Raw genomic sequence first — 15356 nt, 5'->3', positions numbered from 1 at the left:
TTTCCAGATAATTTAAGTTATTCTGTATTCTCCAATCAAGCTGAATATGATGGAGGGCTAAAACTTACCGTTTCATTTTCTTAGGATTGTATTTGACCTGATAGGCCTTCAAGATGAGCTTATCAGGGCAGCTGTCAAACTGATGAGGAATTACCTTCTGGAAATACTGTGAAAGAGATAATACTCAAGTCAGAATAGATCTCTTACATTCTCTGAAAGCAAACATGATTCTAATGCCCTGTGACAAGATGCCCAAGTGCTGATCACTTATATTTTACTCCCAGAGAGTTCCAACATTATGATCAGCTGGATTCAGGAATGAAAGAAGGTGGAAAACCCATAACTGACCACATGCATTATAATTTATCAAAAGCATTCAGACAATTTTAAACCTTGCTTACTTGGGAGGTCCATATGCTTATATAGGCTATACAATATAGTATAGGACAAAATATATCTTGACTTGATATGTGGAAGGGTCAGACAGTGCAGCCAGAATGGACAAATGAAGCAATGAAATTCCTACTGTAGTAGGTAGGTCATAGCTTCTTGATATCCACAAGAGTCAATGCAAAAGAATCAACAGCTGTTCATGTCTTTACACTGTTTGAAGCTCTCTCAAGCAGCAAGTGGAGATCCTTACTGCTCCACTAATAGCAATAGCAGCTTCATTTATATACCGCTTCATACTGAACTAAGCAGTCTCTAAGTGGTCTACACTAAAGCAAGCCAAGATCATATTATTGTTTCTCATTCTAGTTCTCTAGAATGCAACAGAAGAGAAAACATTCTCCCTCAGCCATCTTATCCTGCTGTTGAATTAAAGTCCTAAGAAAACAGAGATGTTTTGTGGTCTGGGAAGACACCCAACACAAGAATTTTTAAAAAACGTTTGGCACAAGCCTCACAATGGAAATGTCAAATAGGAAGACTGTTTATTATTTAAAAATGCTTTTACTCCACCAACTTCAAAGATGGCCAGAATGACTTATGTTAAAGACCAGTAATAAAGACCAGTAAGCAAACTGGACCCAAATTATGTTTAAATGGTGGGAAAGTCTATTGTCTGACTACTCACAAAGCTGAAATGGGGATCAGTTTTCAAGAAGCTTTCATACTTGAAAATATCAAGTCACTATCTAGTATTTAGAAGTATCTAGATGTCACTAGATTGCAGCTTCCATAATTAATTATGGTAGTTTGGGCTTATGAGAGACACAGTCTAACAAAATTTAAAGAACACTAGTTTTAGTCTGTATTGTTTTAATACGTTGTACGCTACCATGAGTTATTGGGGAAAGGGTGGGACATAAATGAATAAAATAATAGCAACAGTTAGTTGCCCACCCCTGCTTTGAAGGCAGAAGGCAAAACAATTTAGAATCTGTTTCACTGTCATGTACTGTTTATACATTTTACTCCTTGGACTAGCATTTTAGCATTTTTCTATAGCTGATTTTTCCAACACAATGTATTTAGGACCTTGACCATTATCTCTGCAGCCCTGAATGCTTGAAAAAATAGGAATTCAGCATTGCAAGCTGCCAGTCACTTAGCTGAACTGGAGACAACCTGAAATGCATAAGCCAACCCATCCATACTGTATCTAGCTACCCTCATCATGTCACTTCTAGCATCTACAACAGTAGATTTCCTACTATTGTAGGAAAAAAGGAATAAAACGTGTTTAGTCATCACAGCACGGTAATAGGCTCCTAATACCTTCACTAAATATTTTCTTCTTCCTCTAAGCATTTTAACTTTATTTACAGCAAATCCCACAGCACAATAGTTATGAACTGCAGTTCACCATCTTTAAGGAGAGAGAGGCAGGCTAGCTCCACCAGGCCTGCCTGGAAGAAGACAAGCCCTCCCTTCAGCCACCATCTTGAGGGAGAGAGAGGCAGGCTAGCTCTACCAGGCCTGCCAGGAAGAAGACAAGCCCTCCCTTCAGCCACCATCTTCAGGGAGAGAGAGAGGCAGGCTAGCTCCACACCAGGCCTGCCTGGAAGAAGACAAGCTGTCCCTCTGGTCCATCTGCCTTGGTCTAGGCCTCCGAGGGAGAGAAGAACTGCTGGACCTGATCCCCTCCTCTCCTCACCATTCCCTTCTCCTTTTGTGTCGTGTCTTTTAGATTGTAAGCCTGAGGGCAGGGAACCGTCTGTTATCCCCTCTGTTGTAAGCTGCCTGGATTCCCAGTGATTGGGTGGTATATAAATAAATCCTATTATTATTATTATTTCATTATTTATTTATTATTTCTCACTAAGATCTCGAATGACCTTTTACAGGCCAAGGCTAATGGCCTTTACTCTGTTCTCATTCTTCTCGATCTGTCTGCAGCCTTTGACACTGTTGATCACTGTCTTCTAGTTGACATACTCTCTGACCTTGGGTTCTCAGACTCTGTTCTCGACTGGTTTAGATCTTACTTGTCTGGCAGATCTTTTGCAGTAGTTGCAGGGGGTCAGACTTCTTCTCCTGTTCCCTTATCTGTTGGAGTTCCCCAGGGCTCTGTTCTGGGTCCCCTTCTGTTTTCTCTCTACACACTGTCCTTAGGAAAACTCATCAGCTCTTTTGGTTTTTCCTACCATCTGTATGCCGATGACACCCAGCTGTATCTTTCTGCCCCTGACCTTTCTCCAAGGCTTGAACAGCAAGTCTCATCTTGCCTTACAGCTGTCTCGCAGTGGATGCGCCATCGGCGTTTGAAGCTCAACATGTCCAAGACGGAGCTTCTTGTCTTTCCTCCTAAGCCCAACCTTCAACACTCCTTTTCTGTCTCTGTGGACAACATTTCCATTCAACCAGTCCAGCAAGCCCGCAGTCTTGGCTTTATCTTTGACTCTTCTCTGTCGTGTATCCCTCAGATCCAGACCACAGCCAAGGCTTGTAGATTCTTTTTGTACAATATTGCCAAAATCCGACCATATCTCACTGCCTCTACTGCCAAGATCCTGGTCCATGCCCTAGTGATCTCACGACTTGATTACTGTAACGTCCTCCTGGCTGGGCTTCCTCTTTCTCACCTCCGTCCTTTAATCTCTGTCCAGCATTCAGCTGCACGCATTATCACTTCCACCCACCGCTCTGACCACATCTCTCCTGTGTTGGCATCCCTTCACTGGCTCCCTCTCCCTTTCCGCATTCAGTATAAGCTCCTGCTGTCGACATTCAAAGCCCTCCATGGACTGGCCCCTCCTTACTTATCAGACCTTCTTTCTCCTCACCTTCCCACCAGGGCCCTCCGTTCTGGTAGTCAAGGGTTCCTGTCTCAGCCCGGATTTCCTCTGCCCCATCCCGGATTCGCCCCTTTTCACTTGCTGCCCCTCACTCCTGGAACCTTCTTCCTCCACAAGCAAGAGCCATCACTTCTTTAACCAGCTTCAAAACGGAGCTGAAAACCATCCTATTCAGAGAAGCCTTCCCAGGCATCGCATAATTGTCGCTTACTATCTGATGTTCTGTTGTTGGCTGTTTATCGATCCATTTCCTGTATTCCTATGTACTGTATATGTATTATCCTACTTGTGATTATGTATTTTCCCTGGATAATGATTAACCATCCATTATGAAGCCTTGCCCTCCCTCCAGTCCATCTGCCTTGGTCCAGGCCTCGGAGGTTGAGAGGAACTGCTGGACCTCTTACCCTTTCTCGTCACCACTCCCTTCTCCTTCTGTATCATGTCTTTTTTAGATTGTAAGCCTGAGGGCAGGGAACCGTCTAACTAAAAAGATTGCATGTACAGCGCTGTGTAAATTTACAGCGCTTCATAAATAAAGGTTAATAATAATATTATTATTATTATTATTATTATTATTATTAATTTATATACCGCTATTCCAAAGATCATAGTGGTGAACAGCAAGCTAATTAGCAAGTAAGCTAATTTGCCCCCAACAGTCTGGGTACTCATTTTAGCGACCTCGGAAGGATGCAAGCCTGAGTTGAGCTTGGGCCCTTTTGCTGGTCTTGAACTTGCAACCTTGTAGTTCTGAGTGAATGGCTGCAGTACAGGCATTTAACCACTGCGCCACCAGGGCTCCTAATTATTATTATTATTATTATTATTATTATTATTATTATTGTTGTAGATTATTTTATTGTGATATCATTCTCTCCTCCCCAGAAGATCCCTTACACCACTAGACTGATACACGGGAATGAAATAAGCAGGTGATGTGTCTGAACAATACTACCTTATCCTGCACCCCCCCAAAGCTGCTTTTAAGTACCAATTTGTGATAAAGGAAACAGCTGACTATGCCTCATCATATAAACTACAAAGGAATGAGGAGCAGCTAATACTTAGGCTTTTGGATTTGTTTGCTTTGGAGCTGGCTCTGACACTTGGCCATAACAGCCAGATCCAAATAGTTTGGGTTGAGAAGACTGTATAGAATCATAGAGTTGGAAGATACCACAAGGGCCATCCAGTCCAACCCCCTGCCATGCAGGAAGTCTCAAAGCATCCACGACAGATGGCCATCCAGCCTCTGCTGAAGACCTCCAAGGAGGGAGACGCCACTATACTCCAAGGGAGTGTGTTCCATTGTCGAAAAGCCCTTACTATCAGGAAGTTCTTTCTAATGTTGAGGTGGAATCTCTTTTCCTGTAGCTTGCATCCATTGCTTCGGGTCCTAGTCTCTGGAGCATCAGAAAACAAGTCAGCTCCCTCCTTGGTATTTAAACAGGGCTATCATATCACCTCTTAACTTTCTCTTCTCCAGGCTAAACATCCCCAGCTCCTTAAGTTGTTCCTCATAGGACATGGTTTCCAGACCTTTCACCATTTTGGTTGCCCTCCTGTATTTCAAGGATGTTAAAGGGGTCACTGTTCTCAAACCAGGTCCCCATTTCAGTTCCCCCCCTCCCGCAGAAATCTGCTCAAACCCAATACAGAAATCTAAAAGAAACTAAAATTTTGCATCCCATGACATCTAGCAAGTCTACTTCTAGTCTCACAGTGCACTGTAGAGCTGACCTGTGACATCCCTTCCATGTCCAGTTGCATCAGTTCAGCTTGGTTGAATTGTAGAAGAGCCATCCCTACACGGAAAATTATTTCCAGTCCCTGGAAATAAGTCAACAGAAGTTAGATGGACTCTACTCCAAAGGGAGTTTCTCATAGTTTGGCATAACTGTCAAATTGCCACTTCTTATGTTGAACAGACATGAACAAACTTAGAAGACACTTGACAGGAGAGTAAGATGCTTCTCTTTCCTCACATTGTCATGTCATACTAAGAACTCAGAATTAAATAATTCTGAATGAATTGCTTATGCAGGAACTGGCATATAAACTGGAAAATAAAGTATGTGCTAGCATACAGATATTAAAATGGATGGCAGCTATGTAGATAGCTTTGAAATGAGCTCAGATAAGTTCATGGAGAGTAAGGCTAGCTATAGCTACTAGTCATCATCACAGAGGCAACATGTCTCTGTGTACCAGCTGCTGAAAAACATGGTGATGTTCTCATGTTCTGTGTTGGTTTGAAGAGATATATCATCCACTCCGTTTTATAGAGCCAGTATGGTGTAGTGGTCTGAGTGTTGGGCTGCAACTCTAGAGACCACGTTTTGATTCCCAGCTCAGCCATTTGGGTGATCACAGACAAGTCACTCTCTCAGCCTCAGGGGAAAGGAAGAGCAAACCTTCTCTGAACAAATCTTGCCAAGGAACCTGCTTATGGTCACCACAAGTTGGAAATGTCTTGAAGGCACACAACAACAACAACAATTATTATACAGAGCTCAACTAGCAGGACTGGGGAGATGGGAAAATTATCAGAATCTGCTCTGTAACAGCAATGTCTAATAGCAGTAGATCAGTTTCTGATGTAGAAGCAAACCCCAAGAGAAGCATACTTAGCTTCATTCCGATTTATTCTAAAATGTCTTTGACATGTGTACACTATACTTATGCAATCTCCATCTCATACCATACAATGGTGTGGAATGCATAATTTTAAGAACAGCCACAATATTTCCTTGACTTGCTATGTAACTTCTCTTCCCCACATTATGTCCCCAATTGCATTTTAAATACCAAACACTTTACCTCATACATGAAGATGTCAAACACTCGAGTGGCCACAGATAGTGGAAAGGTGGTGAGGAAGAGGGTAAGAAACCAAGATGATGCATACATGGAAGTAAGGAAGCTTTGGGAACGGAAGTGGATATTCAGTTCAGGTAGTTGCTCCTAAAGAGACATAGAACACAACTCTTGAGACCAGTAAAACCCTAACATCACAGTTCTATGCCTAACTGCCCTGCAAAGCAGCAAGCTCTTGCACAGCTGTGTAAGCCAAGATCCAAATGCTTCTTGATAACACATCAGATGCAATATTTTACCTGCAGCATGTATTCAAACTGGTAGATGCAGAGTCCCAGCTCAGCCATAGTGGGTTTGAATAGTTCCCGTAACCTATACTCTTGCATCAGCCGTACAAACACGCAGAAGGCCTCTTCTTCAGGCATCTAGAATCAGACAAGAGACTTGCATATGTCTTTGCAAAGCTTACTCAATGATAAAACCAGAATGATCCTGTACTAAAAGCCAAAACCTGAAGAAGCTTTACACTAGTCTCATCAGGATGTCCATTTTAAAGAACCAACCAACCAACCAATCAAAAAGAGTACATGAAAGGACCATAAACTCTCTACTTGCAAAAGGTCCTACACTTATTGCATGGCATCCCATTACAGTGTGCAGAATCTGATTAGAGTCATCAGTTGTCTGAAGAAGTGGGCTGCAGTCCACAAAAACCTATGGTGAACTAAATTGGTTACTCTTAAAGATACCACAAGACTTTCTCAATCTTCCCCTCTTTTTGTCTAACTTTATTTAGAACAATGTTCAAGTTAAGCATTTACTACTACATTGCCACAGGAGTGTGCAAGGAGTCTTAGCTAAAAAGGATATATTGAGCAAGAACACGCTTTTAAAATATCTCTGGTACAAGCTGCTTGCAAAGACCAGCATCCATCACAGCACTAGTGTGTTGCTTCTAACATTAAAGGACTGTCCTCACCTCCCTTATGGAGGTCTCCATACTGCCCTGAAATCTACTCTGGAGGGCTTCCTAGCCTTTCAGATAAGATGGATGGTGTGTGGAGGGAATCCTGACCCTCCCCACATTTGGTAGCTAGAACTGCTCCCATCAGTGGAATGATACTGTTAGAACCTGGTCAATACACAGAAATGTCAATTGATTGTACAGTGGACCTTTGTTATACGCTGGGGTTTGGTTCCAAGATCCCCCGTGTATAACAAAATCCGTGTATGCTCAAGTCCCATTAAATATAATGACATAGCAAAATTGTGTCCCTTATAAAAAATGGAAAATCAAGGTTTGATAGTTGAAATTTATACTTTTTTTGGAACATTTTTAAACCGTGTATGCTTGAATCCGTGTATAAAAAATCTGTGTATAAGAAGGGCTGACTGTATTAGTGTATTCAACTAATAGGAATAAAATTCAACTAATTTTATGTGATCTAGCGTGATCAAGGTAGTCTTCCTGCCAATGCTCCAAGGCAATCCTTTTACCTCAGAAACATTCCTGAATCTTTGGTCTTGATAGTTGCCCCTTTTATACACCTTTTACACTTCCTTTTAAATGAATTAGGTTTGGGGTCCCCAGTGCCTTTCTCTTATATGTGTTTAGTGTTTGGTAGAATGATATATGTGTTGTACTCTTGTCAATTCATTCAACCAGTACTCCCTTTTGAAACAAGTGAACTTTACCTTTATTTACAAGCATATGGTATGTTAAGATTGTATCTTTTCAAGGTTGTTTCACAAATCATATGGTTACAGTAGTCACAGTACTTTAACAGTTGCAAATTGTTTCTTATTCAGTTACCTCACTGAACTCCTTTAAAAGTAAACTGTTTCTTGTTTCCTTTAAACACCTTCTTTTACACCATTAAACTGCTTTCCTTTTAACAGAATTATGAATTTTGTTAAGGTCCTCTGGCCTGAATCCCAGAAGTCAACTCTCAGAATGGAATTGCTCTGAACTGATTTTTAAACTGACCCACATATCTCTCACTCTGACTGGCTCCTCCCCTTTTATAGTCATTCTTCCCACATCAGCCCCTCCTTTACAGCCAGCCTGAACCATTCTTTTTACCTAAGAGAACATCTCTCTAGGAATCTCCAGGTCCTCCAGTGCAACTCGGTGGTCAACATCTGTCGGAATTTGATCAGAGAATCATGCTGGAGGACTAGAGATTCCTAGACAGGACATATTAATTAAAACCACAAATAATTAAATCCACAAAAGTCAAAGCCACAAACGTGGAGGGCCAACTGTATAATGTTAGGGTTTCTCAGGAAGTTGTTACTCTTGCCTAAGCCACCATATTGGTTTTCACTTGCAGCAATAACACAAAAGTTGTGCCTGATTATAGGTTCATTAGTAATGATTATAGATTCTTTAGAATCTTTTCTGAGTCAAAGTCTAAGAAATGCCTATTGTATGTTATATTGACATATGAATGATACCACACCTAGCACAGTTCAATTCAAAATACACAGTCTTATTCTCTTTTGAAGCATCTGAGGTTAGATATACTTGCCACTAAAAACTTGATGACTATGGGCCTGTGCAGACTGCCCCTAAGGGGCAGCTGCGCCGGATTAGGGCTGTGGCAACCACACAGCATGGCCCCCCCAAAGCGGCTCCTTTTGCGCCCGGGAAAGGGTGTGACAGCCACAGAGCTGCGACTTTAAGGCATTCCTTTGGTGCTGCGTCATGTGGCCACAGCGCCAGAGGAACACCATGATGCCGTGCAGAGCTGCACACAGAATCATGCCGCCCTGAGGGTGGAGTTGGGGTATGCGTCATGTGGACGCCATGCCCTGACTCCGCCCCCAGGCTGGCCTTTATGGCCAGTCTGCTTAGGATCTACGGTATGTTGCCAGTCTTGCACAGTAGCCCACACTAATAATAAAATTCAAGCAACTTGATTATGAATGTTATAATGAACCTATGGCAATAATTTCTCAGAAAAGTTGCCTAGAAATTTCTGAGTAATGATGAACACCTGAACACAGACAAACATCTATCTCTTATTACACACACCTGCATGAGAAGTAATCCCACAATGAATGCGCTGCCTTGGCAGTACCCAACCTCACGGTCGACTAGAGAGTAAGCCTGAAAGAGATGGAAATTTAGGCAAGAGAAAACTTAAACCCATTTGCTCAGAGCTCAGTAACACAGCCATCAAGTGCATTTACTGAGCCACATAAGTTAAAAACATTAAATACTATGTCTCTGTTTACACACAAAGAAACAAACAGTGGTTACTACTTTCCAAAGCATCAGGGCCTCTTACTTGCCTTCATGACATTGAAGAGGACCTCTTGGCCCAGACTGTCCTGTCCCTTAAAGAACTCATGCTCAGGATATGTCCTAGCAATGTCCCTCCTGATCAGCTTTTCACAAGGAGAAGACATCTTCAGCAACTCTGAATATTGATTCTTCACAGGCATATCAGTGGCACTGCACAGAAGCTGCCAAACAATGGCTCGGAAGTGATGGGGAATTCCTTTCCTAATGAGCTCCTGAATTAAAATAAAGCATGAAAAATTCCAAGTGACTTTAAACATGAGAACTCCAGAGTCCACTTTATATCACAAGGCGATTGCTAATTTAGCCTTTGTCATGCTCTAAGAAGATGCTGAGTTCATTCTATTATGATTGTAACAAAATTTTTATAGAATCAGAAATCAGCTTCTAATTGAGAAGTCAGCTTAGTATTTAAAAAAAAAAAAAAGCTCTGAATTCTCTTTTACTGAGGATTGCCTTTAAGGTTAGAATCAAAGAATGTAAGTTTTCAATATTTTAACCAGCCAGCTATTAGGGCAAAATCCTTGTTTCTCAGCCAGTTCCCTGGCCTTACCTCTATACCAGGCCTGCACAACTTGGCAGTAGGTAAGGGCCAAAATTAAAATAGGCTAAACTTCTTCAGGCCACAGATAGGTTTTAATTAAATATTAATTAATTAATAATTCTAATTAATATTAGAATTTATTAATATTCATTCCCTCCTCCTCTGCCTGGCGCTCTCCTCAAGAAAAAGCTGAACTGCAGTGGAGCTTTTCCTGTCCTCCTCCTCCTCTGCCTGGACTTCTCCTTGGGAGAAGGCTGAATGAAGGAGGAGCCTTGAGGGGTGAGCATTTACCCTTCTTCTTCCTCTGCCACCTAGCCTTGCCAGGAGAAAGCTGGGCAAGGGAAGAGCCTAGCAGGGTAAGTGTTTGTCCATCCTCCTCCACCTGGCCTTCTCCTTAGGGGAAAGCTGAGCAGTGGAGGAGCCTTGCAGGATAAGTGTTTGCTTGTCCTCCTCCTCTTCCTCCACTACCTGGCCTTCTCCTCAGGAGAAAACCAGGTGGCAGAGGAGCCTTGCAGGGTGAGCGTTCGCCCTTCCTCTTCCTCTCCTCCTCAGGAGAAGGCTAAGTGGCAGAGAAACCTTGAAGCCATTGCACATCCCTACAAGCCACCCAAAATCCTTTGGTGGGCCACATGCAGTCCCTGAGTCATATGTCATGCAGGTTTGCTCTATACTATTGCATCACAATTTCCCATTCTATCTTTTGTAAGGTTTCATATAGATAAATGACTACAGAAACAATCTCTTTCCGTTCAACATTTGTCATTGATCAAAAATACATCTGCTTCTTCTCAACTGCTATCAACTGTACAGTTACAACTGTAATGTATGGAAACAGAACTGGAAAATAGATTGGTAGTCCAATCAAGCATAGCTTGTAGAAAATGGGAATAAGTCCATGTCACCTCAGCTATGGCCATCACCAGACACACCCTTTCTCTCACCTTGAGCAGTTTTTCCTTCTTTTTCCGCCATTCTTCCCATTCATTGACAATCCTCCCCCACAGGATCCAGGTATCCTCTTCAAGATGGCTCAAATTGGATGAGGCAGAAGAGCTGGAGACCAAAGAGGACCCACTGTTCCTTCGTGAGCCATTCATGGAGCGCAGTGACTTGGAATCTGCTTCCAGAAGCCTGGAAAATGTCATCTACAATCAATAGCATCCTTACTAGGCCAACAATGACATTGACCTTTAGACTTGTGTAGGTTACCCCAACACCTATTGAAGGTGCCACAGAGGTAGGTCTCTCCTGCTTCTTCAGCTGACAAACAAATTTCACACCCATACAGCTGTAAGCAGAGAGCTGCCAAATAAAATGAAATAAATGTTCCCTTGTACCCAAACTTTGTGTCATGCCAACACTTTTGGAGGCGCTTTGTCCAATACTGTAAGTACTAGCAAGACATTAATACACACATATATGTATAATTCACAGCATATTATACATACTCATACTCAATAATGTACATTTCCACAGTTGCAAAACTTTGATGAATTGGAGGGAAAAGTTATTACATATTGTAATGACTGGGCTACCAGTCATTTGAGGACGCCTCTCAAACCACAAAGGGTTAAGCTGGGGGGAGGTACATGCTAATAAGAGCTCACATCACATGCTAATGAGAAGTTACATCATAGCTCACCTAAGGCCCAACTGGCCAATCAGTAGAGCAGGACTGGGTTTTTCAAGAACCTTCCAACAGAGGTCTTTAAAAGGCCTCTGAGGCCATGTGGTCTTTCGTCTTTTGTTTTGGAAGCCCAGCTGTCGAGCCTATGCCAAAAGGCAGGCTTAAGGGATGCAAGTTGAGCTAGGCAATGACAGCCAGCTCCTTGCATCCAAAAACCCATCAAGGACTGCAGAACCCATCTCTGTGTGAGTTGCTTAGGAAATGTGTTAGTTAGTGCGTCTAGGTTTTGTTATGTTGATCCTTTGGCTTGCCTGAAATGAGCATCTTGTAACTATGCATTCTGTACCTGAAAGGCAAGGAGGCCTTGCATGAATGATATCTCATTGCTCTATTCTGTCTACTTAGAATAAATACCTTTCTTTAAAAGTATCTGCTGTCTCTGTACTCCTATACACGTGCCTTAGCTCGGTTGTGCTTGCTCAGGTTATCAAGGGAAGGAACGTAAGTCCTTAGCATGCATGTGCCACCACTGGAGATGGCGTGGGCTTGCCATCCGCGAATGATCGAAACTGCAAATGGCAATCCACAGACACTGAGGGACAACTGTATATTAAAGTGGAAAATATAGTTTGGGCAGAAAGAAACACAAATTTACCACTTTATCTTTAATTTTTGTTGCAAATGCTGAACTCTAAGAAATCTTTTTTTTCCATTTTGTGATAAATAGCAAAAAAAATATGCCATCAGTATAATGGCAACACCAAGGAAAAGAGATTATGGATTCTCAAATTAGTCTTCTCCATATGTCAAGCACAAATAGTAAGCACTCATTTTCAGAAAATGAGGTGATGAAAAAGGGAATTGCCAAGAGTCTCTACATGAAACCTTATCTAATTAGTGTTCTTTTCTCAGCTATTACTATGAATATTTTCTGTTTTTTGGAACCTTTATTTTAGTCATTGTCATGAACGTCTAAAACAGAAGGCTTTCTCAAAGCAAAACAAGCTTCTCTCTACCCTTTCACGTGTCTATTTCATGGTGTAGCATACTTCCAAATACAGACCAGTTTCTTTTACATGTGGTACAAGATGGATGAATGTGAAGCAAGCAAGCAAGCAAGAGGAATTAGATGCTATGTCATGCAAAAGCCTTGCCAACATGTTGCAGAAAAGATATGCTTGACAGAATCCTATAATACATTCCTGGATCAACTGAAAGGCACTTTCTTAGGTATGTTCAGAAATCACCTTAAAGGTGTAAAGGTCAGCCAGCAATATATGAGCAACATGTAAGGGGGCTGGATTTCATGGTCCTTGTAGTCTCTTCCAGCTCTATGATTCTAGTAGACTGTCAACTTCTTTTTCTTTTCCTCCTCCTCTCCCTTTCCCTCCCCCCCACCTCCCCTTATGCCTCACTGTTATCAATATCTCATTTCCTTCTGTAAAACTGGGACTCAAAGCAGCTCATGATTTAAAAGACAATACAAGGTAAAACATACCAAAAATGAGTGACCAACATTAAAACAGAATTAAACTATTACAATATCACAACAAATCACACAATAAATGAATAAAATATAGTTTTAAAAAAATTAAAAAGGTGTTACATTCAGCTAAAACAATACAGCACCCCATAGCCCATTCTTTAAAAACTTTGTTTTAAAAACCTTATTTAAATAAAATAAGGCTAAAAAGGAGGGGGTTATTCTGGCCTCCCAAGGAAAAGAGCAATTTCTGAGAAGGGCCTGCCTCACATGCACACCAACCATGCTTATGATAGTGGTGGGATGGAGAGAAGGACCTCTCCTGGTGATTTCAGAGACTGGGGCAGCCAATACAGGGAAATAATAATAATAATAATAATAATAATAATAGGATTTATTTATATGGTGCCCAAACACTGGGAATCCAGGCAGTTTACAACAGAGGGGATAATAGACGGTTCCCTGCCCTCAGCCTTACAATCTAAAAAGACACAACACAAAAGGAGAAGGGAATGGTGAGGGGATCAGGTCCAGCAATCTTCTCTCCCTCTGAGGCCTGGACCAAGACAGATGGACTGGAGGGAGGGCTCTGCTTCTTCAGGCTAGCCAAATCCTGGCCCGTTACAGACGTGCCTTAAACTATGGAATCAGTCCGTACTAGGGTTAAAAAGGGGCGTCGCTTCCGGACGCCCCTAACCCTAGTACGGACTGAATCCGTACAAAATGGCGGCGCCCCTTCCACATGGGGGCCGCCATGACGACGTCACAAACGCGCCACCTCCAAACAAGGCGGCGCGAACGTGATGTTGTCGCACTGCGCGAGGGCGCTTAGTGCGCCCTTTCGGCGGAGCACGAAGGAGCTCCGAAACGAAGCTCCTTCCTGGTTTGCGTTGCTGTCGCAGCCATGTGAAGGCTGCGCCAACGACGCAAATCAGAAAGGGCCCGAGTGGCCCCTTTCTGAGAGTCCCCGAGGACACCTCTTTCCAGGCGGGGAAAGGGCCGGTTACAGGCCGCCCCAAAAGGGCAGTCTGTAACGCGCCACTGTCTGCCAAAGAGTCTGGACCTGAGCCATACATAGTTTTATAATCTTCTTAGGTAAGGAATACTCAGAAGAGGTTTTGCCATTTACTTCTTCTAAAATATGGTATGCATTAGTGATCACTCATCCAAGTCCTAACCAGGGCTGACCATGCTTAGCAATCAGACAGGATCTGGTGCCATTAGGGTATTTAAGCCCTATGAACAACTTAGCTTAAAAAATTCTTCACAATCTAAAGGTACTGTATTTCATAATCATCATCCATATTTTTCTCTTTAAAAAAAGCCTAGGGAAACAGGAAAAAACCAGTTTCCCCCCTAATTTTCTCATATCTCCACAAGTAAGGCAATTAAAAAAAATCCCCAGAAGTAAAAGTGGAATGGATGAATTCACAAAGTCACTATAATGCATGCAAAACATAAACAGGACTTGCTTGTCTGTTTATAAAATACAAATCATTCAGTGGTGTAGGAGAGGAGACGAAAGGACATAACTCACTCCTTGATTTACTATATCTCCCTTTATCTGGGAAGAGTACAGGATACTAATTTGCTCCATGTCCCAAGTGTATCAAAAGTTCACTCCCACCTCTAAATTTAAATCATTTTGTCAAAATAAAGGTGGTGTGTGTTCAACCACAGAACTAAAGAATTTGATCAAATTCTAATTTATTGGTTTTTAACAAATCATTTTCAAGGGAATACTCTTGCTGGATCAACTATATATCAACTAGCTATTTTCCTACATTTAATGTATTCTGCACAGTCATTCATTTTTGTACACTTATACACAAATAATAATAACAACTTGTTTTCTATTCTCAGCTCAGCAGAATTTGATTCCACAGATTATAACAGAAGTTCTGCTTTCTCATCAGCAAAGTATTCATGGCATTTTATCCACTTCACACTTCTGATCATCACAGTCATGATAAAAGTGGCCAGGTAAATCAAATTGCTTTGGAATCAACAAAATAGCTATTACAAATACTTCAAAGGAACAGCCAAGTAACAAGATACCAAGGCCCTTATCACATGAGCAAAATTTGAAGTTATCCCAGGGTCAATGTGAAGGCAATGTGAAGACAATGCAGGGGCAATCATGAGGTTTCAAGTTTGTTTATCACACAACACCAAATGTAATCAGGAGCCATCCTAAACACAATCGGGGGTCATTCCAGGATTAGGTAAATTGGGGGAAAAAGAGGATTTACCCAACCCTGGAATGACCCTGGTATGACCCCCGACTGTGTTTAAGATGGCTCCTGATTGAAACCCTATGATTGCCCCTGCAT

The 15356-nt window shown here is 41.9% G+C and overlaps 1 protein-coding gene across 4 annotated transcripts in view; it reads right to left on the bottom strand.

Annotated features, from left to right (window-relative positions):
• The window catches only part of EVI5L (ecotropic viral integration site 5 like), an 86637-nt gene that overhangs the window by 47263 nt on the left and 24018 nt on the right, over window positions 1-15356 (bottom strand). For all 4 annotated transcript variants that reach the window (XR_006102415.1, XR_006102414.1, XM_042454169.1 and 1 more), the window contains exons 3-9: window positions 10855-11044; window positions 9360-9584; window positions 9100-9174; window positions 6362-6487; window positions 6066-6209; window positions 4986-5075; window positions 69-166 (exon numbers count right to left, since the gene is read on the bottom strand). Coding sequence is in view for 2 of the 4 variants with exons in the window: in XM_042454169.1 (XP_042310103.1) it covers window positions 69-166; window positions 4986-5075; window positions 6066-6209; window positions 6362-6487; window positions 9100-9174; window positions 9360-9584; window positions 10855-11044 (948 nt within the window). In the remaining 2 variants the exon portion in view is untranslated. The remainder of the gene's footprint in view (window positions 1-68; window positions 167-4985; window positions 5076-6065; window positions 6210-6361; window positions 6488-9099; window positions 9175-9359; window positions 9585-10854; window positions 11045-15356) is intronic.

Source organism: Sceloporus undulatus, chromosome 2, assembly GCF_019175285.1.
Source record: "Sceloporus undulatus isolate JIND9_A2432 ecotype Alabama chromosome 2, SceUnd_v1.1, whole genome shotgun sequence".
Taxonomy (NCBI): Eukaryota; Metazoa; Chordata; class Lepidosauria; order Squamata; family Phrynosomatidae; genus Sceloporus; species Sceloporus undulatus.
Note: the sequence above shows the minus strand (reverse complement) of the source record. Positions and strands in the feature narration are given on the sequence as shown.